This window comes from Haliotis rufescens, unplaced genomic scaffold, assembly GCF_023055435.1.
Source record: "Haliotis rufescens isolate VD_foot unplaced genomic scaffold, xgHalRufe1.0.p SCAF_55, whole genome shotgun sequence".
NCBI classification, from domain to species: Eukaryota; Metazoa; Mollusca; class Gastropoda; order Lepetellida; family Haliotidae; genus Haliotis; species Haliotis rufescens.
The window spans coordinates 1,257,934-1,283,258 of NW_025964279.1; the positions used below are offsets into that span (position 1 = coordinate 1,257,934).

General features: G+C 40.7%; 1 protein-coding gene across 3 annotated transcripts; it reads left to right on the forward strand.

Moving 5' to 3' along the window:
* Window positions 1-1,208: 1,208 nt before the first annotated feature.
* LOC124144991 lies at window positions 1,209-23,791 on the forward strand. Of its 3 annotated transcripts, none has more exons than XM_048385185.1 (8): window positions 1,209-1,271; window positions 7,724-8,522; window positions 10,282-10,467; window positions 12,817-13,149; window positions 14,179-14,290; window positions 17,066-17,289; window positions 18,724-18,850; window positions 21,289-23,791. In XM_048385185.1, exons 2-8 carry the CDS (start codon window positions 7,779-7,781, stop codon window positions 21,426-21,428), a joined length of 1,866 nt encoding a protein of 621 aa, XP_048241142.1. In that variant the 5' UTR covers window positions 1,209-1,271; window positions 7,724-7,778; the 3' UTR covers window positions 21,429-23,791. The 3 variants fall into 3 exon arrangements, with proteins under 3 accessions (XP_048241142.1, XP_046370575.2, XP_046370576.2); XM_046514619.2 differs by lacking the exon at window positions 1,209-1,271 and adding an exon at window positions 6,672-6,955; XM_046514620.2 differs by lacking the exon at window positions 1,209-1,271 and adding an exon at window positions 6,673-6,857.
* The last annotated feature ends 1,534 nt before the right edge of the window (window positions 23,792-25,325 follow it).

Here is a 25,325-nt window from a genome sequence, read left to right on the forward strand (position 1 = left end):
GTAGATGCCACATGGACCACCACCAGTCTGTTAGTAACGTACATCATTAGTAGACGCTTTTATTTATTCTGATTTCCCCAGAGCGGAATGCTACTGTCAGAATAGTGACTGGGTGGAGATATAAAGACAATTTTTATTATATTTAAACGGGACTTAATTCTTAACCAACGGGAAATAAAAAAATAACAACACAAATATAAACAGAATTAGGGACCGCTTAGGGGGTGGGATTGGGTTGGGGTTGTCTCAGAGGTTTCTGAGGTACTTATGTACTAAAAATACCACCCACCCCTTCCCCCAAGACTTGTCATTCTTTTATGTCCTTGTGCATTTTTTCACGAGACTTTCCTTATATTAGTGTTATTTATCATGGAACTCTCCAGGAGACTAGGGGAGGTCAGGTAGCCTGGTGGTTAAAGCGTTCGCTCGTCACGCCGAAGACCCGGGTTCGATTCCCGATATTGGTACAATGTGTGAAGCCCATTCCTGGTGTTCCCCGCCGTGATATTGCTGGAATAATGCTAAAAGTGGTGTAAAACCATACTCACTCACTCCAAGAGACTGTCATATTTTTGGGTGATCCTCGCCTGATTCCCTCTGACCCACTCTATAACGGATGACCGCCCCCTCAACAGTAATCCATGTTAAAGAAGTATTTTCAAGTCACTCACAAGGCGTCAGCACATTTTCCTCCATGCAAGATCGTCTGTCTCCTGATCACACACTTGGTTTTGTTGGCGATTACTCAACAGATCGATAAACTTAGATAGCAACCTGGAAAATGTTGACATACGAAGTTAAGATAGAGAGCTAGGTCGCCCTCTTCAGTGTATGAAGGGTGTGTGTCTTGCCAGCGCAGATACCAGCGTGAGGTTACACAATAGCCTGTCTCACAGTCCCCGAATCTTATCGTTTTCCCTTTCGCCAAGCCTTACTGTAATGCAAAAGTCCAAAATGAAGCAGGTCTAGATTTTCCAAAGGTTCTGAATCTCCCATCTCACTGGGAATCCTTTTCAATTGAAATAGAGTTTTATGTTTCTATAGTTTTTTAAAAATATTTTCAGAGATTAAGCCTTAGTCTAGGTTACACTTCTCGGTAATACTATACATTACTTAGTTTCTGAGTATTTAGTTTCTGTTTCGATTCAACAATATGGCATGAATGGTGTTCGCAGTATTTAGATACTGTTTATGTCGAGCGATAAGGGCTGTACTCACTCTGGACAAAGCTCAATCATACACGTGCATGCGTTTGTTGGCTCTGTATTCCGGTAAGTTTTAATTTATACAGAAAGACCTTGAACATGTGGGGAGGGTCACTTGTAGGGCTGGAACAACTTACTACCCGGGTACCCACCTCCCTATTACCCGACCCTACCCGGGTACCCTCTCTGTGTCTCAGGAGATGTCTCAAAATGTCCGATTGGGAACATGTTTAGAATAGCCCTGGCAAAACGTATTTAGGTGTATTGAACAATCTGGTCTTTCATACACTGAAGTTGAATTAAGTTATATCTTTATTCAACCATATGAAAAATCGGAAGGAATGGGTGCATGGTCAGAAAGAAATGCGAACATTAGTGGCTTGTAGTGTTACCATAGAGTTCTAGATAATTTTTGTCATAAAACAACTCCGTTAGTAACGATACATCACTAGTAGATGCCACAGGGACCACCACCAGGGTATGTTAGTACTCTGTTTCCCGAAAGAACGCTTTCATCATTGCTTTCATCAACAAAAAAAAGACCTCCCACCCTCCTCACTCTCTCTCTCTGCTTGCCAACCCTGATGCCCACGATTACCTTACTGGCTTCAGTGGAGGATTTTACCCGCGCTTCTTTTAGTGACGTGGTTGATTTTACGTGCGCTTCTCCTCGCACGCCTCCCGGAAACGGACGTGCCGCCATCTTGGATGCGCACGCATTACCCAGCACGCCCTCTTCGCACATCCAAGATGGCGGCACTTTCGGTATGGGAAGGTAACTCCTGCTTGACTTGGAGCTAGGGTTCTGCTTCTAACTACTTGCATTGTACAATTCCGACTTTATCAGAAGCATGCGTTTATGAACCACTCTTAAATTCTGGTGGTACCAGGTGTTCGTTAAAAGGTGAGCCCATCCTGCCCCACCCAAAAAGGTGGTCAGGTTAGCCTTCTCGACTCTTATCTTATGAGGTATAAGATACGTTAAAATAGGATAAGCAGATATTAGAATTTCATTTGGATTGTTACATTGTGGCTTTTTCGGTTTGTATACTGAGTAGGTGTTAAAGCGTTAGCTCGTCACGTCGAAAGCCAGGGTTCTCTTCCCAAAATTAAAAACTTCACATTTTTAAAAGGAATCCCATATATGATATACAACGGACAAATGTATCAGAGAAGGTAATTTTTAATCATTAATGTCCAAAGAAGGGTTTTAATTAACGATGGTAACCATAAATTGTTCCAAGCACCTACGGTATTCGGTAATAACATCAACAGTTTAAATCATAAGTCCCAAGCACGATAATCTGCTGGCACACAAGTTCAGTAGCGTGTATGGCCACCATGTGCGTTGACAACTGCCACACAACGCCTCCGCATGGACCTTGTGATGCTTGAGAACACATGATTGGGAAGACGACGCCATTGTCAAAATTGCTGTGTGGGGTCTTGCATTGTGTTGGAAGATCAAACCGGGTCCATGTGCTGCCATAAAAGGCAGAAGTTCTGCTGCCAGTACCTGGTCGCGGTAAGCAGCAGCGTTGAGGTTGCCATGGATGATAAGAAGCCTGGAACGTGCATTGCCACAGAAAGCATCCCACACCATGACACTTCTGCCTCGAAATCTGTCAACTTCCTGTACACAACACTGGGCGTAACGTTCATGACGGCGCCTCCACACCCTCGCCCTACCATCAGCAAATCGAAGATTAAATCAGGATTCATCACTGAAGACGACGATCCTCTGCATGTGACGTCACACGTGGTCGACCTGGCCGAGGGCGATCAGCGGTGGTACCCGTTTGCTGTAGACGCATCTGTAAATCATAAACAGTCCGTCGACTACAACCCATCGTCCTTGCGACTTCAGCTACGGACGTTCCCGTCTGCAACATGACGATGGCACGTTCACGTTGCACATTTGAAAGGCGTGGCATGACAAATGGCCGTAAAGACTTTAGTTTTCTTGTGTTTTTCTTTTTCTGTTAATTACTGCTAACAAGTATGGCTGAAAACACGTGCGGTAATTGTTCCACAGTTACGTTTGTTTGTTGCGGATTCACACAGTTTGCACATCGGTTTTTCGATTCATACCTCAATGAACCGAAAAAAATACACAGTCCATCCTAAAGTAAATCTGAAGACTCCCTGAATACAATCTGATCTCGACAATGTTGGACAAGTCAATTTTATGAACACTGAACTATGACATGCGCTCCTCGTGTCGTATTCCCCCTCCAGTGTTTTATTGTACCATGTATCGCCAACATTTGGATGCCATTGCGTTTATCTGCGTTGCACAGCAACATCTAAGGGGAACAGTTCACTGCACTCTCATAAATAGCATCTTCCAATATTTACATCTTCAAGTAATGAGCGTATTTTCGAATCTCCAGAAATGACGTTATGATAGAACAATGTTTATCGTGAAATAAACCAAGCCTTGTTATATCATGCCATTTTTGTACAGAAACAGAACACCTTGCTCTGAATCATCTGCAGATTCTCGTCACGATATGGCTGAAATATTGCCGATGTGACGTAAAGCATTAACTCACTCACTCATCTGCAGATTAGAAGCTTCATGCATGGTACAGGTACTTTAAGTGTATACGCCATGTCGTCAATATGTGCAACAAATGGATTAAAATGGATTATGTGCAATGACAAATTCAATGGATCTTGTTGGGACATGAGTGCATTTTAGCATGAAGTAAGACTTTTTAATCGTGAACTCTGATACTTGGGGTGGATACTCTTGACTTTTGTGAATAATGTAATGTGGTTGTCGGACTTTTGTATTTTATATTTATATTTATATATTTATTATATTTTGTTTGGATATTGTTGAGTGATCTGTCTTTGGTATGTATTGAGACTTGTAATGGATCCCCTCGTAACACAGGCATGAAGTACATGCAAATCATAAAAAAAGGATTTCCTGAGGCGTCGTTCAGCAAGCAGTAAAAATAACTGTTTGGGCGATTATTTTTTTACTGCCGTCGCTTTGTCGCGCTATATGGTTGCTTTGCCAACGCGCTGGTTTGATGTGGGGATGACTTTTGTGACAAAATTGATAATTCCAAATTTTGACTTGTACCATATCTTCCGATACTTTTTTCAGGTGAGCAATTGACTTGTATATTGCATGTGTCTGTGACGGATGCCACCGGTGGGGCACGATACGCTCTCTCTTTCGCGACACAAGCTCATGTATACTCACACGCAAAAGAAACGCAAGTCGAGTATGCAGTATACATGTTATTTATTTTCAACAGTAAAGACAAGAAATACTAATAGAGCAAGATTGACAAAAATTTGACTGAAGACAGTTTAATGAATTAAAAGGCAGATGACATAACTGTTTTTTCAAATGTTAAGGGCTTACACAGTTTCGGGTCAATACCGAAAATGTCATTCAATACCTGGTGTGACCACCATTAGCAGTGATCACTGTCACACATTTCCTGTACATTGAGTGGATCAGACGATTTGTGAAGGTCCTAGGGATCCTCCTGCACATATCCAGAGCAGCTGTGCGTAGTTCATCAGTTCATCAGTTGTAGGGACTGGGCGCACATTGTGCAGACGCCTTTGAACCTCATCCCACAAGTGTTCGATGGGGTACAGATCAGGGCTGAGGACTGGCCACGGTAGAACACGGATGTTGTGTTGTTGCAGAAAGGCCATGGTAGCTCTGGCAGCATGGGGACGAGCGTTGTCCTGCTGGAACATGTGTTGTTGATGTTGTGCAAAAAATGGAACAACGTGGGGTCTGATCACTTGGTCGATATACCGCTGAGCAGTGACGCCGTGTCCCCGACCTTGACCAACATTCAGAAAGCACATGGGTCCTAGTCTCATGACGCTAGGTCCACCCCATGGATCCCTTTCCACAACGTTTCTGTCAGCGAAACGATCACCTCGACGCCGCCAAATCCTACATGGGAGACACAAAAACGACTTTCATCAGAGAAGAAGGGCGGTCGGGTAGCCTAGTGGTTAAAGCGTTCGCTCGTCACGCCGAAGACCCGGGTTCGATTCCCGACATGGGTACAATGTGTGAAGCCCATTTCTGGTGTCCCCCGCCGTGATATTGCTTGAATAATGCTAAAAGCGGCGTAAAATCAAACTCACTCACTCACTCACTCATCAGAGAAGATGACACGCCTCCCCTCATGATGACGCCAATTGTGATGACACTGTGCACACTGAAGTCGTGCTTGTCGATGCCGTGGTTGGAGAACAGGACGACATGCTGGTCGGCGACATCTGAGGTTGTTGGAACGGAGACGTCGAATCACAGTGTCCCGGCTAACGTGTCGATTATGTGTTCCTATGGTCTGTCGAGCACTTTCACTTGCAGTTAGGAACGGATGTCGCTGGTGTTGACGGGTAATCTGCCCATCTTGTCGAGGTGTGGTGACCCTAGGACGACCGCGCCGAGGAAGATCATCTGCGGTCTGTGTAGCATTGTATCGATGCAGGAGACGGTAAATTGTGGTTATGTTAACGTTGAAATGACGGGCAACATCTTGGACAGACTCTCCAGCTTCCAAACGTCCGATAGCCTGGTTTCTCTGAATTTGAGTTAGGCGTGGCATTGTTGACCAAGGAGTGGTAGGTCCAAGAATCGGCCACAGTTTTATACCCACTACAGTTCGTGACAGTTCTTGCATTTTCGATTTCGCGAGAAATGGGTGCATGATACCCACATTTCATTGAAATGGTGCGTTTTGGCGATTCGTTTTTTATGTTGCGTTTTTACTCGAGGCTTCCAAAATGCAACCAAAAATATTGATAAGACCATCAGGCTTCACTACATGCTAAAACTCGTATCAATTTATGGTTCCGTGTTTGTTACCTATTTTCTTAAAACCACTTGCGTTTCTTTTGCGTGTGAGGATATATATGGTACAAGTCAAAATTGGGACGAATATACGATAGAGGTCGAAATCGTACATTTGACCCTGCTGGGTCTGGGGGTGGTCAACCCACCTTTTTTTCTTTATGCCTTTATATCAGAAGACATTTTGCATACGGGTTTATGATTACCCATATTCATATTAAAGACATGTTTCACGAAAAAAAACAATCAACTGTCGCCGATCAAGAATCAGCTGTTTTGTATCAATCCGCGTGTGAAAAAACACTGTCCACTCACTCCAACCGCATTACTCAACTCTTCCTGTCATATCTCCGTCCACTTTAACGAGGTCATTTACTTTGACAGGTGTAAAATGGTCAGCCATGTTTGTTTACAAACAACGCAGACGTAGTTTTGTTTTTTGTTATTACGCTTATTGTAAACTAAAACTCGTGCGAAATAAATGCTTTATTCATTATAATGTGAAATCATCTGGTTGATATGAAACTATGTTCTAGTCTTAAAAATCTCGATTAAGTGAAAATTGACATTTGTTTAACTTACTAATCAGCTTCGAGAATCACTAATTGCACACTGTGCAAATATCAAAAAGTGACCAGAAACAGAGATCATTAACGCCTTATGTGAGTTCTCGCGTTCCTGGCAAATCGATCGAACGCAACATGATTTCTGTTTCTTCCGGATTTTAAGAGACCGGAAGTTTTCAAATACATCAACAGACGCAGCGAAAGCCAAATGTCAGCGCGAAGGGCTATTCCTCGTCGTTGGTAAGACATGTTATTCACCCTATAACTTATGTATCCCCCGAGTTATGAAGAATTGAGGAACAGAAACGATCTCAGGATATTCAACGACTGATCTAAGAGTAAGATTTTAAGGAGTAGGCCTATAAACACAAAAACAGCTGATATTAGGCGGCTTGCCAAACCCTGGCTCCAAAACCTTGGACCCGATCGGCGGATAATATCAATGAAAATTGTGATATTTTCAATAGCACTCGTATCCGAGATATCTGTAAATAGTTTGTTATGTTGAACCACGCCAATTCATAACATAACTTCAAGCTGGCAACGTGAGTTCGATCCTCCACTCAATGCTAATTGAAATCCGAAAAAGTGCACCCGGTAACGTGCATTACTTCCTGTTTTCACCCTAACCCAAACACATAACATCGCATGCAAGATATTTGCACTTATATGAGCGACGTGCATGCAGATGTTTGTGGCTTCTTGTACTGGTCCGGACCGCAGCTCAGCAGGAATACCCCACTCACACAGTATGCTGACTCTGGGTCTGTCCATGTTTCATCCACTCACACCCAAGCGCCAGGCAAGGTAACAACAAGTAACGTCTTTCAATGTCTTTTGGTGTGATGCGGCAAGGAATTGAACCACCAACATTTCACTCTCTCGGCAGATGCTCTGTTAATGTTAAGCACAAAGAAAAAGGGTACATGTGACATTTTCCTTCCATTTGAGACAATATATTCAAGTAAGACATACATACTATCCAATGCAGGACTTAGGTAATGCTCAGAACATAGAGAAAGGGTTTCTTAATTCCTGGACAAATTCCTGGTTCCGGGGTTTCTATTTTATTTGTGTCAAGTACATGTTTCATTTTTTTATTTCAGACAATTTGGTCAAGTATGGCCATGTAGCGCATGAACCTCACACTAGCAATCCAACATGGGGATCCGGGGACTGTTATCATACTGTCGAGAACATATTCCAACATGTGCTGACACCATTGACCTGGTCGAGGTCGCACGTCAGAGGGATGGAATCTTGATTCTTGTTGACTTCTTCTCCTTCGAACACCTCATCCTGGAACACTTCTGGCGTGGTCTCTCGGACATGTGTCACAACCCCTACCTCCAGTTTGATGGGGGTGAATACAAAACTATTGACGCCTACCTGTCAAAGTTTGTAAATGATTTGAAAAGTTTAGGAATAGGGCTTGTGTTCTATGTTGATGGTGCTAAGGGAAGTTCATATGAAGGGACGAAGCAGAAGCTTGAAACATGGCAGAAACGGCATATGGAGGAAGTTCAGAGACTGAGAGAGATAACGGATATGTGTCAGGGGAAGTTTCCTGTTGAACATCTACACCATGAGGCTCGTATGAGGCCAGTGCTGCTGGAGATCCAGGTTAAGAATACCCTGACAGCTTGTGGATGTATAGTACACCAGCTGCCTTCAGGGGAGGCAGATTACGTCATTGCACAAGAATTACAGACAAATCAAAAGGCCCTGGCTGTTCTGAGTAATGATACAGACTTCTTAGTGTTTCGGAACGGTGCAATGATTTCGAATGAGATGTTCGATATACATGGTGACCTTCAACTTGGGAGACCGATCTTGCTGCCAGAAAAACCTCTCCGACTTGTATGTCATGTCTTAAAGGCAGAAAAAGTAGCTTGGAGCCTTGGGGTGAGTGATTAGTAATTGCAAATTGTCAGAACATGGATACGCCTTCTTTAAACCAATTCTCTATAATCAATTTATTTATGATGGTAACAGAATATTTTGCAAACTGTACATGGGTGTACATGTTTTAAACAACAAAATTGTTTATGAACTTTTGAATATTTTTATAATATAATGTTAGAGGTATTTCAGCAATATTTTTTTGCATTCAGTTAAGGATTGACTGTGTATTTTTTTGCTGTTTCATTCCTTTTTGACCTTCAGTCTCAAAAGGATTACCGGTATATGGACAATGAATATGTCTTAATGTTCTGTGCATGATGATACATGTGAGCAGAAAGGGAATTCCCTCGACTGTAATATTGGGATTCCCAGACATTCCGTAGTGCACATCGGTGGACGTGGCTTAATTTTTTTACATTCATTGGGAAATGAATGCAATAACACTTGACCAATTTAGCTAATCATAATGCAGGAATTTCAATAAACACAACAAATTACAATAAAAACAAACTGTCAGTATGAAACTTTAGCCATGAGTCTGAAACCAGAATCTGGTAAAATTCAGTTTAGTCTAGTAAGGTCGGGTGTAAACTGACCACATAATAATAACTCAACTGAAAATGACGCTTGTGGCCAAGTTTGGGCTAGTGGTCACAAAAGTCTTTGGTGTAGACTGAAATGTTGTAGCCTTTTCTCTTGAATGGCACCATTGAAATGCAAGTCATGAAAACAGCAGCCGTGTTAATATAGTTAACAATGTAGCATTAAACAAATATTGTCTTAACATAAATTGAGAAACAGTTTATGTCCAACTTGTAAAGTGTTTGAAATAAGTTTGAAACCCAGCAAGACAGTTGGGCAGGTGACCCATAAGTGTTGCCTGCCCATCTTCAAAGTTACACGCTCGCATTCATTATGAATATTGAAAAATCGCAAAAAGCAAAGACAAACTGCATCTTCATTCAGTTGAAATAATGCAAATGATTACTTGAGAATCTACAAGGAGTTATAATCTTGATAATAATTCTGAACAAATAACTAAGTAGTCTTAGAATTATCTGCCAGACAGTCGGGGCAGGTGAAGGAAAATGTCATGCATCCCAACAGAAAAGTTACCAGTCACGGGCCGGCAGCAGGCAGATATTTCGGACACTGCTCTGGAGCCAAATGTTGGCCTTTTTAAATGCTTAGATAATAGTAGAGAAATCCATGTTTGTTTGTTTGTTTCTCAGCCAAACGGCTTACGACAGTGTGACGATCCCCCAAATTCCGACCAGTGGCATTACAGGACATTCCTGCTTTATGCATGCCGATGATATGCCATCTTGTGGCTTTTGACATTCATCTTCGTGCCATGGTCACACAATGTCATGGAATAACTGTTTAAAACCGAGCTTAAGAAAGCAATTGTAACGTTTGGATATACTGCTTTTGGAGATACTCGAGGGTAGCATGCCGCACGTGCATACCATGCATGGCACGTGAGGTTTCGTCACGCATGACTGATTACATCATCTCAAGAAAATATCATTCTTACCGTAATTATATCTTTCCTAACTGTTACAAATATTGGGACCAAACAATAATGACCTATATTAGGGTGTGCTTAACTTTTTTCTTTGTGTATATATTGACAGGTACCTTACTGGATTTGTCTTGTTTATTCTGTGTATTGTGGAAGACATTGACCCTTGGTTCATGTTGTAATTACATTTTGTTATCATTCCATCGTGTCTGACCTTGTTGTGTGTATGCTCAGTTGATGGAACACCGTCAGATCGTGGAGCTGAGCATCGTGGCAGGCAATGACTTCACTGGACCGTTCATGTGGAGTGGACTGCATCATTCGCTTGGCATCGAAGGATATCCCACTATTCAGAAGCTGGCCTCATGGGTGAAGAACTGGAAAAGTGTGGAAAACCATCCCGCACTCCTCAACCGTATGGTATGTTAAGCACCATGAATCAAATGTTGAGCAAAATTAATCACATGTTGGAAACCATGAATCATGTCTATTTGAAGTCATGTTTCACATATGGTATGTTGGAAGTCATGTATCATATTTGGTGGTGGTGTAATAATACACCAATTCAGTATGGTATCCTGATATGAGGTGAGGTGAAATTGGGTTTAACGTCGCGTCCAAGATTATTGCACTTATATAGCGACGTGCATGCACGTGTGTGTGTGTGTGTGGCTGCTTGTACTAGTCCGGACTGATGCCGATTTATAGTGCTAGCTCACTGAGATACCATGCCGCAGTTAACATGAATACCCCACTCAGACACAGTATACTGACTCCGAGCCGACCAGTCCTTGTTTTAGCCCCTTAATGTCGAGCGCCAGACAGGGTAACAACAAGTACCATCTTTTAACGGTATCCTGATATGAGCCTCATGATACAATACATTGATATGCCCCCCAAGTATCCCGATACATACGATACATTACATTACAGGTTATTTTGGTGAATAAATGTGAATAATAACAGAATCTAAATGATAAATGATATTTCCTGTTTGGCTATAAATGGCATCACATTCACAGCGCCCTCTAGCCAATATGTTTCTGCCCTACAATATCCCACCTTTTAAAAACAAATGATGCAGGGTTATGATTCACCTCCAAAAGGAAAGAATATCAACTTATAAAATAAAAGTACTGTATCATAATACACATCGTATCTCACCCATATTCTCGGGATATGTATTATAATTATCTCCACCCCACTGTTTGAAATCATGAATCATATATGTTATGTTGGAAATCATCGATTGTGAATCATGTGGTATGTTGACCATCATGAATCATGTGGTATGTTGACGATCGTGAATCATGTGGTTTGTTGACGATCGTGAATCATGTGGTATGTTGACAATCGTGAATCATGTGGTGTGTTGACAATCGTGAATCATGTGGTATGTTGACCATCGTGAATCATGTGGTATGTTGACCATCGTGAATCATGTGGTATGTTGACCATCGTGAATCATGTGGTATGTTGACAATTGTGAATCAGTATGGGCTAACTGCTTATTGACAACTATTTTCATGCGACATTCGTAACATTGTTAAAAAAAAGTGAGGAAAATTAATTTTTTAGAATCCGTCAAAATATTCTGAACAATAAATAAGAAGAGATACAAACAGAATTTAGTTTTTTTATTTCGTTAAACTCTTTGCTTACCAAGTCACACAAATGATGAATACAAATGAAACATCTGAGTGATAATACCATATTTTCGGGTGTATAATGCACACTTCTCAACGGTTTAGAGTGGGGTGTGCATGGTCAATGCAGACAATGAGTTTTGATTTTTGTCCCCATATCAAAGAAGAGACAATTATCACCAGCATGTGGGGCGGTTGGGTAGCCTAGTGGTTAAAGCGTTCGCTCGTCACGCCGAAGACCCGGGTTCGATTCCCGACATGGGTACAATGTGTGAAGCCCATTTCTGGTGTCCCCAGCTGTGATATTGCTGGAATATTGCTATTTAAAAGCGGCGTAAAACCATACTCACTCACTCTCCCACCAGCCTGTAACACCAAAAATAGCTTGTCAACAAGTCTGAATACGCATCTTAATCCTGTTGTTTCGCAATCTGAGAAGTATTTGTTGTTTATGTAGCTTGATGATTGTTCTAATTTGTTACTGTTATTCAAAATTTAATTCAAGATATTTAACATTAATTTTGGTGAGATCATCTGTGAACAAGTCTGCAGATCGTACCAACCTAAGTCATCAGAACTCATAATAGTTTATATTTGCTTTTTCTCAGTATTGTTTTCATGTATCAACTTTGCATAACTATGCACCATTTAGATAAAGGCTTCGGCTGTCGGCACATGACTAATGCCTTTCCCAAGATTAGATTACAGAGGATTATCAAGGATGATTTAAGACAGGTCCAAGTGTCCTTGAAGGACCTCCTATAGTATTTTTATCCAGGGACTACAAAATCTGTTAACAATAGTGGCAAATGATTTGACAAGGACGACAGTGACAATTCTTTATTACCATAAACAGGGAATTCTTCATACAAGTGCTAACAGATTAAAAGGCGACTATGCTTGTCGTAAAAGGCGACTAACGGGATCGGGTGGTTAGGCTAACTGACTTGGTTGATGCAGGTCATCGATCCCAATTGCGTGGATCGATGCTCATGATATGAATTGTCTGGTCCAGACTCGATTATTTACAGACCGCCGTCATATAGCTGGAATATTGCTGAGTGCGGCGTAAAACAACAAACCAACCAAAACCAACCAATGTTAGCCATGGTTACTTTTTCAGCAACGAGATCATCAGTTCGCAGCTGCTGTGACCCACACCCGCAACTTCTACATGCTGACTTGCCCCGCGGTAGACAAGAGTGCACATGGGTTCATCCACAACCTGCTTTGGGAGGGGATACAGCACGGCACCTTCTCCCCGCACGTCCTTGGGCTCCATAATGGCTTCTATTGGCGCCGCATGCTTGTTGAAGAGTCAGCTCACGGACACCCATCCTCGGAAGTGGCTTTAGTTGGTCTGAGGACGTACATCTATAGGATGGTTCTACCAATACACAAGCATCAGGTCACAGAATTTGGTAGATCAGACCACAGGGACTATGAAGATGTGAGGGTAAGTTATTCATAAGGTAGCTTGTTGTCTGAGGTGCCACATTTCATTGTGCAGAGTTGCATCCCACTTGATGCCAGAAACCAAATATGGTGGATTTGAATCCCAGATTTTACCTGATTTTTTTCTGAGGGGTGTCAGCACCATACCCCTGCTATGGCATTCACCAGAGTGGTCACTGACAAAGACCTGCATCACTTTTGTCTATCCCACAAGCTGACACGCCATGACACATGTTCAACAAGAATTGAAAAGGATTGGCAGTCAGTTTTGATACAACCGCTTGCTAAATCTTACCTTGATTGTAACCACGTAACCAAAAACTCAGTTATGTCTTGATGTTTATCGCTCGCAAAATCTATATTCCTAAAAGCGCCCTTTATGATTTTTGTCATAACTGTGAATAATATTCCGTTTGTTTTCACTTTATTTGCACACATGCAGTTATCTTCGTTAATTAAAAAACGTGATATTTTGTGATTCTATTTCAAGTGACGAGGACTATTAACATCCAGGGCCAGCCAATTGTCCAATACACAAGCTGAAATATATTGTGCCTGTACATTGACGGACAAGAAGCCTTCGACATTGGACAATTAAATTTTTGACAGATCACTTTCCCCACGGACTTTAGTTTTTGTTATTTCCACACTCCTGGTATTTAACGTTGAGGCAAAAGTAAATAATTAGTGGGCGACATCTTGTGAGTTGTGATATTTAATTTCTTTCCCTATCCTGGGGGCACGGGTGGCCCAGTTGTCTAAGGCGCCGCAATTCGCTGTGCAGAGTTGCGTCCCTTGGGCATGCCAGAAACCTGTGATTGTGGGTTTGAATCCTGGTTCGCCCCGATTATGTTTTCTAGGTTTGTCAGCACCATACCCGTGCTCGTGGGTTTCTCCGAAGTTGTTAACGTCTGAGACCTGCATCACTTCGGGCTTTCCTCCCACATTAAGCTGACCCGCCGTCATAACTGGAATACTATGAAAAGCGGCGTAAAACCCAACTCACTCACTCACTTTCCCTATCCTTCAGATCAATGCAACAGAAGACAGGATGATTCCTTCAATCAACAATGTAAAACCTCAGGAAATATTCAAGAATCTGAAGCACTTTGATCGCATTATGTCCCATCAGGAACCTCAGGGTGAGTAACGTGTCGTGATGACGCTGAAACATTAGGACATCACAAAGGAGTTCGAAGGAACAGAATCAGAAGTATCTTTTCTATGAACTACATGAAATGATTCGTGATAATGGGACATGACGTCAACCGTTATCAAGTTTTGTTTGTAAATATATAACAGCTTAAATAATAGTTATACAGTAGAACACGGATTTATCACTAATTAGCGACGTGTATAGCGAACTGAGAAATCTCACTCAGTGTTAAGTTTCACTGACAATTGGCTGTATGCAATCAGCGGCGAATCAAAACAATGGCGGCGAATCAATACAATCAGTGGTGACGGATCAACCTTGTTAAATTTGCATTGTGTTAATCTTACTTGTACATGTAATCTTGTCTGTAAAACAAACAGTTTTTGACAGTTTGGCGGATCTGAACGATGCCGTTTCAAGAATGCAGTCAGCGAAACGAGGCCAAAGTAAAATCACAGACTACACATTTCGTATGTAAATCGAAAAATGAAAAAACGTGTATAACGAACAACGGATATAACGAACTGATTTCTCTGGTCCCTAGTAGTTCGTTATATCCGTATTCTACTGTAATAGTAAATAGCTTTCCCTTCTTTGCTCGCCGACTTCCAGCAGAATGTTCTGTTCCAGTGACCACACCACGGATGTTGGCTTATCACATGACCGGACATTTCTCTTGGTTGTAAACAAACTCACTTATTCTGAAATAAGAACAGACAGGCCTAAAGTAAGCCCATCTGTGCACTTTACATATTGTTTACATATTATTATTTAGATACTCTACTGAAACTGAGACAGTGATGAAGATGACAATATAGCTTTACACATCAAAGTGACTGTATTGCTAGCATGACAGGAGAAAAATTACGCAAATAGAAATAGCTTTCCACGTTAAGGATATTTTCTCAATGAAAGGTATGGTTATCCAAACGTGTAGACTCGTCCAAAATGAAACAGATGAAAAATACCTAAATGAAATATACAAGATGAGATGATGTAACAGAGGTACAAGGCAGGTTGCAAGGAACTCTGGGTAGATTTGGTTTGGTTTGTTGTTTAACGCCACACTCAGCAATATTCCAGCTATATGACGGCGGTCTGTAAATAATTGAGTCTGGACCAGACAATCCAGTGATTACTATCATGAGCATCAACTCACGCAATTGGGATTGATGACATGCATCAACCAAGTCAGCGAGTCTGATCACCCGATCCTTTTACGACAAGCATAGTCACCTTTTACGGCAAGCATGGGTTGCTGAAGACCTATTCTACGCCGGAATCTTCATGGGTCAACTCTGGGTAGGAGTGTGGTTGGCTTCATAAGACTGAGGTATATTTTTGTTGTAATCTAGAGTTAGATAAACACTGGCTTCTAATCTAATCAAGCTGGCAATTACTATCTTGTAAGACATCCTCAAGAAACACACACGCTTTCTCTCCAATTTGCCCCTCATTAAAGAAACATGACTGAAGCCAATTACTCTGGCAGCGCTTGTGTTGTCCGCTGTGGTGTGTGGAGCTTTATTGTTTTGGTTTGAATTGGTCATGTGACGTTACACTCGGAAATTATTACATGCATGATTTAAGAATACACAGAACCATCAATGTACTGACTGTTTAAGGTGAGACTTTCTGAAATGGTAACACATGCAAGAGACACATACAGGTAGTGTTTATTCAAAATTACATCAGTCAAACAAACATTTTCTGTCTGGGGCTAGGATGAGTCCAAATTTACTACCCGGGTACCCACTTCCCTATTACCCGAGTACCCTCTGTAGGTCTCAGAGATGTCTCTAAATGTCCAAATGGGAGCATTTTTAGCATAGCCCTGGCAAAAAGTATTTAGATACATGTATTGAACAATCTGGTCATTCATACACTGAAGTTGAATTAACTTATATCTTTATTCAAACGTATGAAAAATCAGAAGGAATGGGTGCATAGTCAGAAAGAAATGCAAACATTAGTGACTTGTAGTGTTACCATAGAGTTAAAGATAATTTTGGTCATTAAACAATATATCATGTGACTAACCACGGGTCCGGGTAGTCCTGTGGGTACCCGGGTCCTACTCAGTACCCACTCGACCCGGGTACCCGAGTTACCCATCCCAGCCCTAATGTCTCAGTAATTTGTTCTGATAAGGTCTAATTTGTAAGGATAATGAGGACTTAGTGGTTAGGATTACTGACTTCAGAAATTATTCTGCCATTGACTTCTTCAAAATGTTACATGAGGACGTAGGCAGGGTAACAGATAATGTTTTGAACCAATGAGTATTAATTTTCATCATTCATATTAGGAATTGATAGCTATCTTTATGTATTATCATACTATATTTTAAATAAAATGTTCATACAGATTTGACACGCCGCGATATAACTGGAATACTGTTAAAATTGGCGTTAAACCCAACTCACTCAAAGGTCATAGAAACGAAACTTTAAACTTGCTTGTGTCTAACAATTTCCACCACATCAAATGTCAATGATATGTCTGTCATAGGTCAAGGTCATTTTAAAGTTATTTTCAAATGTAGCTCACGGTTGTAACATTCATAATGCTCATTGCCAATTACTGTTGGCCTTTTACATTCGATAGATTTGGTAGTTTTCTTGATAACGATCAAGATCCAGAAGTAATATTTTCATCCCGGAAATGCACAGTTGTATGTAATGATTGTGGAAATGGCATTGAAGGGGCTGCTTCTGTTATTGCAAGTACATGCAAACACCTCTGGTATATTCTGTTCCAGCCTTCCCCAAAACCTGGTTTGATCGATACGGACGAAAAAACGGCTTCATCTGTTACATCCTCAGGTACTTCCTCGTCCAAAACTGGGATTACAACCTGCGCATATCAGAAAATGAGTTCCTCGCTCTGGTTGCCATTGCGTTCGGACATCCAGATGAAGCATGGTACCAAAGACTCCGTTTGAGACCGTCCCCAAGATGTGTCACTGTTGGCAACTGGTTCCAGGTAATGCACATGGTGTTGCATCATTGTATTTGGAATTTATGTGTGACCTCGAAAACATTGGATTATTTAGTCCGCCACCTTTTCAAAGCAATGAACTACTCAGCTAGATTTTGTCAGGACAAGCGATTGCAGGATTCACGTTATTTTAATGAAAATCACACGTTATAAAACATGTTGTGCATTAGAGATCCCCCAGAAAAATACTCGAACCCCTGTTTGAAATTTCACTGTTTATGATATTTTTATTTTTTGGAAAATAAATCATGAAGTGGTCTCTCATTAGTAAGAAATCTGATGTAAGCATACTCACGATTGCTGTGTTTGTTGAGAAAAGGAAAGTTGATGAATTCCAGGAAATCTGTGCAATGTATTTGGAAACATTGGTCTGCTTGTGACCGGAATCAATTTCTTTCCATTTGAGATTTCATGCAGACGTGGGCCGGTCGGGTAGCCTAGTGGTTAAAGCCTTTCGCTCATCACGCCGAAGACCCGGGTTCGATTCCCGACATGTGTGAAGCCCATTTCAGGTGTCCCCTGCCGTGATATTGCTGGAATATTGCTTAAAGCGGCATAAAACCATACTCACTCACTCACTTATGCAGACGGTCTGTCTGTCAAAAACGCATCTGTGATCTCAGCTATTACTTTCATACACTCCCTCACTGGTGGATTAGAAATCCCCCTTACTGGAACTGGACCTCCCCTTCATGCATATATTTCTGCCAAAATCTCCGTAGTTGTAAGTCTATCCTGTAAAAAATGTCTAAGGATCTGTTGACCCAATAAAAATGAGAAGTTATAAAGATGCAAAAATAATTTCACAATCACTGTTTTTTTGACTGCTGAATGCAAAATGACGTGTTGATTCCCCCAAACAAAAGTATGTAGGATAATTATACCATGCCACCACTTCCAATGCTGGTTGAGTTGGGTCTTGCAGTTAACATTTGAAACGCAGAAGAGGACTGCGGTTTGCAGATGAGAGTAACCTCCCCTCTATATGCGGGTTTACAAGCTCAATAAACAAAAATATCATTCCACCATTGAAATAACTCCATTCCATTAAGAAATAAGATCTCTTCTGTCTGTTTTCCCACTTCACGACTAAGGGTGTGAAGATTGATTGAATTATCAATGCCTCCAGTAGTGACACACTAACCATTGGTTTAATGAGGGGATATGGTTATCAGCAGCCAGGGAGTGGGATGTGGAATCTCAGAAAAGTTGGTATTTACTAGGATTCAGAACATAATGCCCTTCAAAGGCAAATTGGAAGAAAAACATTTTTTTTTCTGAAATTCACTGCATTTTAACATTGCATTTAATGCAATAAGGTAAAGCTTGGAATTTAAGCCTCTTTCTCTTTATATGTCCTGTTATCAGTGAAATGTAAAGCCTTTGCTTGGCAATATAACCTAGTTGTATTCTCTACAGAACATTTACCGCCATGCGTTCCTGTTTGTGGGCAAACTGCTGTACCTGACCCATGAGTTTCCGCTGCCCAAAGAGATCTTCTCAGGCTCTGTGTGGACAGCCTTCCACGCCTGCTGCAGTGATGAGGGTTGGTTGCTTCACATTACAGGCATATCTTAGTTAGACACAAGGTAGACACAATTTTATGGATAACAGAATGAAAGAGCACAAAACCCTCACCATTAAATCCGACAGCAAATCAGCCATCTCGGACCATATCAACAACTGTCCTGATCACAACATCAACTGGCACAACGTCCAAATCCTCTCCAACAACCTCCATGATTTCACTTAAAGAAAACTAACAGAAGCAATCCACATTCGCCACAAGCCATCAATCAACAGAGATCAAGGCTATTTCATCCCATCCGCCTACTATGAACTCAAAAAGTAATACCGTATTCGACGTAATAAGGGCCCTGTCTAATAAGCGCCCACGGCGATATTTGAGGATACATTGGCTAGTGAAAATCCCAACTAGCACCCCTTCCGATTGATCAATGAACACAAGACTTTTTTTTTTGCGTATAACACACACTCGTGTGTTATATGCACCCTTAATTATGGGCAATTAATTTCTGGAAAAAAATATCTGTCGTACATTAACATTTCAGGCTGTCACTATAAACCACGAAATTTATCTTTTAACTCTGTTTTTTTTCACCAACATAATATTCTAATAAGAGCCCCCTATTTCTAATTTTGAGAGTGCCCTAGGCGCTTATTACGTCGAATACGGTAATCACTGTTTAATTGGCTTCCACCTATGTGTTCTCTGTCCATTGTGTTGCTACGGTATTATCCCCTTGTTGTCAATACCTTACCTATGTTATCCCACTCATATATGCAATTGTTGTTACTGTTAATCCCCTACTGCTAAGTCCCTCATTCAGTCTTGCTTGACAACGGTATAAGGATCTATACCGAAACGTCGCTGTTTACAGTATTAAAGAAGTTGTTATCCATAAAATTGTGTCTACCTTTCATCCGTCAACTTCTATGTAGTGCCTATCAAACAATACATCTTAGTTAAGACGATGAAGCAGAGTGTCTTGCAATATGTTTGAAATTACGCAGGTAAGTCCAGTGTTGAAAGATCTTGGGGGTCCCTGGATAAAAATGCTATAGGAGAAACCCTCAAGGACCCTAGGAGCCCCTTGACGCCAGGCCTCAAAGTTGCGACTAAAACAGCAGCCAATGCGACCTAAATCTCAGTTTGTCTTCTGTCTAAAATTCAGAGGTAGCCTAATGACTACCAAGAAAAGTATCTTGTGGCAACTAAATTCTATTGCAACACATCTGTAGACACAAAAATAAATAATAGCTGATATTGGAAAACACGTCTGCTAATAATTGTACTGGCAAATAATTCCTTCTGAAGTCGACAATCAACCAAAATACATTAAAAATTAATGTAAATAGTACTTTATTTTAGTTGACAATGCTCATTGGATAAGCAAAGACATACCTATATAATCTTGTAACATAAATTGCATCATTGTTCAAGTCACAAGTAACAAAATTCAAGTCGAGTTTCCTTTAAGATACAATTTTAAGACAAGTGCTGTAACTTGTACATATCATAATAGTTATTTGATAAAGATAATTACAAATGCTTTTGGCTAGCTACAATGTTGGATTGACTTCTTGATTTTACCACTGGCTTCCTAGAAAAAAAATACTTGGTAAAATTTTTAACTTTGAGGCCAGAAACTCATCCTTATAATCCAGAGGATTCTATTATGATATATGCACTGATCACAATCACAGCCGTGCTGTTTTTTTTTTTGTAATTACTTCCAGTTGAAATAGACTTCGAGTTGAATTACTGGTCTCAAATTCTCAATTACAGGTCTGGTCTGTAGTGAGAATATTTAACTTTCGCTGAATATTTTATATCACTGTCTTAATGAAATAAAGGACAGGGTTTGTGTGCATTTTATTGTGCTTGGCTCATGCACTTGTTAACTACCAAGCCAAATTCACATTTAACTTTAGAGGCATGTTGGGAAATCATTCACTGTGTTTACAGTTTCACTTTTAAGTATAATTTATGGTATTTAACTTTTTAAGATATTTTAACCATACATGGAAAAAAACTGTTTATGACAACACATTATAATCTCTATCTTTATATTTGTGGGAGATTCTTTTTGCAAATCAGTGTTTTTAAATTAATTTCTGCAAAATTCCATTGATGATCATATCATGTATTGACTGTAGCCAAAGTTAAAGAACATTGTAGCATTGTATTCACATTCCACTTCATAACACGTTATAAATTGAGATATAAAATTGGGTCGTAAAATGGGAATGACTTCCCTTAATTTCGTTTATCCGACATACTCGTTAATCCGACATATAATCATATGCAACCAAAGATGTTGGATTAACAGGACTTGACTGTAGAATGACATATCTGATTAACCCTATCAAAAGTTGAGTAGTGTAGAATGGAGATATAATACACTGAGTAATCGAGGTAATCGAGGATGTAGACTGACATCCTACTTCTATTATTGACAGAATGGCATGCAGGCTTGAGACGGGTGTCCAGTGATGCTCTGATGCGTGTTCAGCACGAGATGGATGCAGTCATCAGAGAGAAACGCCACATGGTCAGATACCTTACTGAGTATGTCTTCGACTTTGATGACCGGTACTGAAGCTCACCGCGAAGACAGTGAGATGCTTGTTACCACAGACGAAGATCTCGAACATGTTTAATGTTCTCGTAATGCTCAGCATCCCAATATGGGTCTGATTCTAAAGCTCCCTCAGGTGTGTATTCAAGTACTGTATCAAGTGGGAAAGTTTCCAGTGAGCCCCAGGATTTCATGCATGGATGCTCTCAAGATGAAAGGTTTAATCCTATAGTTTGATAAATCTCTCATCTTCAATCACTTCAACTGCAAGAATCTTGAACATTTCAACTGGCCTTATGTTGAAGAGGCCACAATACAAGGCCTAGGTATGCATGTAGGTGTTGCAGGCTTGGCGTCTTTTGTGTATGTTTGTATGCTGAAAAAATGATGACTCTTGGTACAGGATGATGTCCATGTGTTGTTGGGTGGTGTGACCGAGTGTTCCCAAGCCAGACTTGCCCAGATTATGATTCTTGCACTGTCAGCGAAATTTCTTTCACTGATCTGGTGAATTATCCACTTTGGGCGTTCTTCCCACAGTATTTAAAGCAGAAAATATTAACTGACAGTTCTGTCAACTCACTCTGTGCATACTAGATGTGGTCTTGGAATAAATGGATAAACCAGCAGCACCATCCTCAATCAGTATCAGTGAATGACAGGTGGATGACAAGTGGATGACAGGTGGATGACAAGTGGATGACAGGTGGATGACAAGTGGATGACTTGAAGTTAGAAAAAAACCATTTTGAGATGACATACCAATGTTGTACTTTCTTTGTTTTATGGATAGGCTGAAAACTAGGGTATTTGGGTGCTAAATATTTCATGATGGCCTTGTCTGCAGCAACATACTTTTGTATGTTAAATGTGACTTTTGTAAGTTGCTTTTGGTTGTGTAATCAATATTATGTTTTTAATCAAGTATAGTAACATCTGTCTTTGAGTTCATGAAATATAGAGAACAACCTAATAGCCCTCTGGGATCAAATAGCTGCCATCCGTGGGGATTGTGGACCAGTGTCAGTCCCCAGTAACCATGGTAACTTGTGCTACCGTAGTGTTCAGGCAGAGTGACAGGATTTGCAGCTCATTGTACTTCAGTGACACAATTTTGTTTGTTTGTTGGTTAACTCGGCACTCAGCAATATGCCAGCTATATGATGGCGGTCTGTAAATAATCGAGTCTGGACCAGACAATCCTGTGATTGACATCATGAGCATTGAACCACGCAATTGGGATCGAAGACATGCATCATCCAAGTCAGCGAGTCTGACCACCCGATCGCCTTTTACGACAAGCAGTGGTTGCTGGTGACCTATTCTACCCCGGATCTTCACGGGTCAGATGAAACACAGACTCACATCAAAGGTCATCATGATTATGGCTGGAATATAAAATAGAAAGACATCCAATCATTTTTCTCACTTAGGTTTCTTGTTAAGAATAAAAGTAATGTGTTTCCCTTCATTCAGTAGACAAACTGTAAAAGTACCCCGTTTTACATTTAGCAATGCCCTGTAGGGATTCCGAGTTAGTATTGGTCCCCAGCAAGCTGTGCTTATCGTCAAAAGAGACTACTTATAAGATTGGGTGGTGACGCATGATGACTTTGGTGATTGCATGTCATCGTACCCGGCCATCATATCAATCACTGGATTGGTTGGTTGGTTTGTTGTTTTATGCCGCACTCAGCAATATTCCAGCTAAATGACTGGATTGTTTGGTCCAGACTCCCATAACAGGATACCATTATTTTGCTGGAATATTGCCAAGTGAGGCTTTAAATAACAAACCCGGAAAGCAATCAAAGTGCTATGGCTCTGCTTTGTTCCCTGGTAGTGCTTTTCATTGATTTTATCGCTCAAAACCCATAGCGTCTGTGAAGTATGGTCAACAGGCGTGTGACACAATGTATATTTGAACATGTAACGAGAGATGCTTGTTCACTCATGGTTCCATGCAGTCATGTTCATCTTATCTCATCAAAATCAGATCTTTTACTACGATACCTGTCTGCAATAAGAGGATATCTCCACAGATCGGCAAACCTGAGCAAACTTTGACCTCCCAATCTAAGCGAAGGCTTTGTGTCAGCTTTCCAAAATGATTCACCCTCATTGTTTTACCATCTTGTTTCAATTTGCTCATTTTTATTCGTTTTCAAGATATGTAAGATAGACACGCTCAGGGTTAATTGATTGGAAAGTCCATCTGACGTGACCTTCAACGGAGGGGTCAACAGATCTTCACGCAGAGACGTATATCATATCAGAGTAAAAGCTCTGATTTTAATGAGACCGCCTCCGTGGTCTAGTGGTAGAGCGTCCGTAGAGCGGAAGGTCTGGGGTTCGATCCCTGTCCGCATCATACCAAAAGACGTAAAAAGATGGTACTTGTTGTTACCCTGTCTGGCGCTCGGCATTAAGGGGCTAAAACAAGGACTGGTCGGCTCGGAGTCAGTATACTGTGTCTGAGTGGGGTATTCATGTTAAACTGCGGCATGGTATCTCAGTGGGCTAGCACTTTAAATCGGCATCAGTCCAGACTAGTACAAGCAGCCACACACACACACGTGCATGCACGTCGCTATACAAGTGCAATAATCTTGGACGCGACTATAACTCAATTTCACCTCACCTCACCTGATTTTAATGAGATTGATGATCTCTGTAAGGTCACAACATATTGATTACTTATTGATTCTCGGTCATGAAATGTGCACCTCTTATTCAGTCTGTATCCAAACTCTGTTCTAAACTGCATTGTGAAGCTTTGAATGTATCAACCTAGAGGTGGACTGTTGTCTGAAGTTTAAAACAAAAATTTGATATTTTCATGGAATCAAGACTCGTTCATTATTGATGGTGAGTTAAGGTCCTGAGCTGAGCTTGGGAAAATTAGACAGGAAGTACTGGTGATCAGTATTTCTCAACAATACTTTTAACATATGAGCCGAGTGATGGTGAGGTAGTGTTGTCATTTATTATACCCCCGTTAACCATGCACCCAAGCTTCACCAAACTTACTACACACATTTACCACAATGAGTACTTGTGCCTTTTGTTAGTTTGAAGATTCTGAACCTTTTAATTTTTGCTATAATATTATGTATCCTAGCTTCAGCAAACTTGCTACATTAACCACTATGATTGTTTTTTATCTTTTATAAAATTCTGAAAGTTTTCTCTTTTGCTCTTTTTCATTTAATGTATAATAAGTATGCGTCATGCTTTAGTCATGCTTTAGTCATGCTTTCCAGTATCAAAGGATTCCAAGAATGTATGTTGTGCTAAGCATTGATTATCCCACACTAGATTGAAATATATTTGAAAAAAACGTGTTCATTTCAAACATAATGCATCCTCATGGGGTTACAAAGGAAATGGCAGTTCTTCTGACTTAAAGCAACAGGTATATTTCATAAATTAACTATTTACTATTTGTTGTTGACCAACGGGGATAACAGGGGTATGTGAGCTTTGCTCACTTCTTTCTTGTTTGAACAAGTGGGGTTTTAAAAGTTGTTTCCCGAACCCATCTCAAAACACAGTATTGAACCAGGGATGCCATCTAGTTGAAAACTCGAACTATTTAGGCCTTTTGTTTGGTATTAGTGGTAACATCAAAATGTTTGGCCTAAAATTCAGTGCAGGTGGTTGAGAGAAAATTTCAACCTCCGAAATAGAAGGGCTACTAATATGAATGAAAAGCAAACTTGTAGGTCACATCTTCATGGAAGTACAATCATAAGGCGATACCAAGAGATGCTTTATTTATTGTTATAATAAAGATTTTTAAACATATTATTCACCAATTCTTGCCCGGCCCGGAGAGTGTACTTGTTGTTACCCTGTCTGGTCTGGTGCTCGGCATATAGGGGCTAAAACAAGGACTGGTCGGCTCGGAGTCAGAAA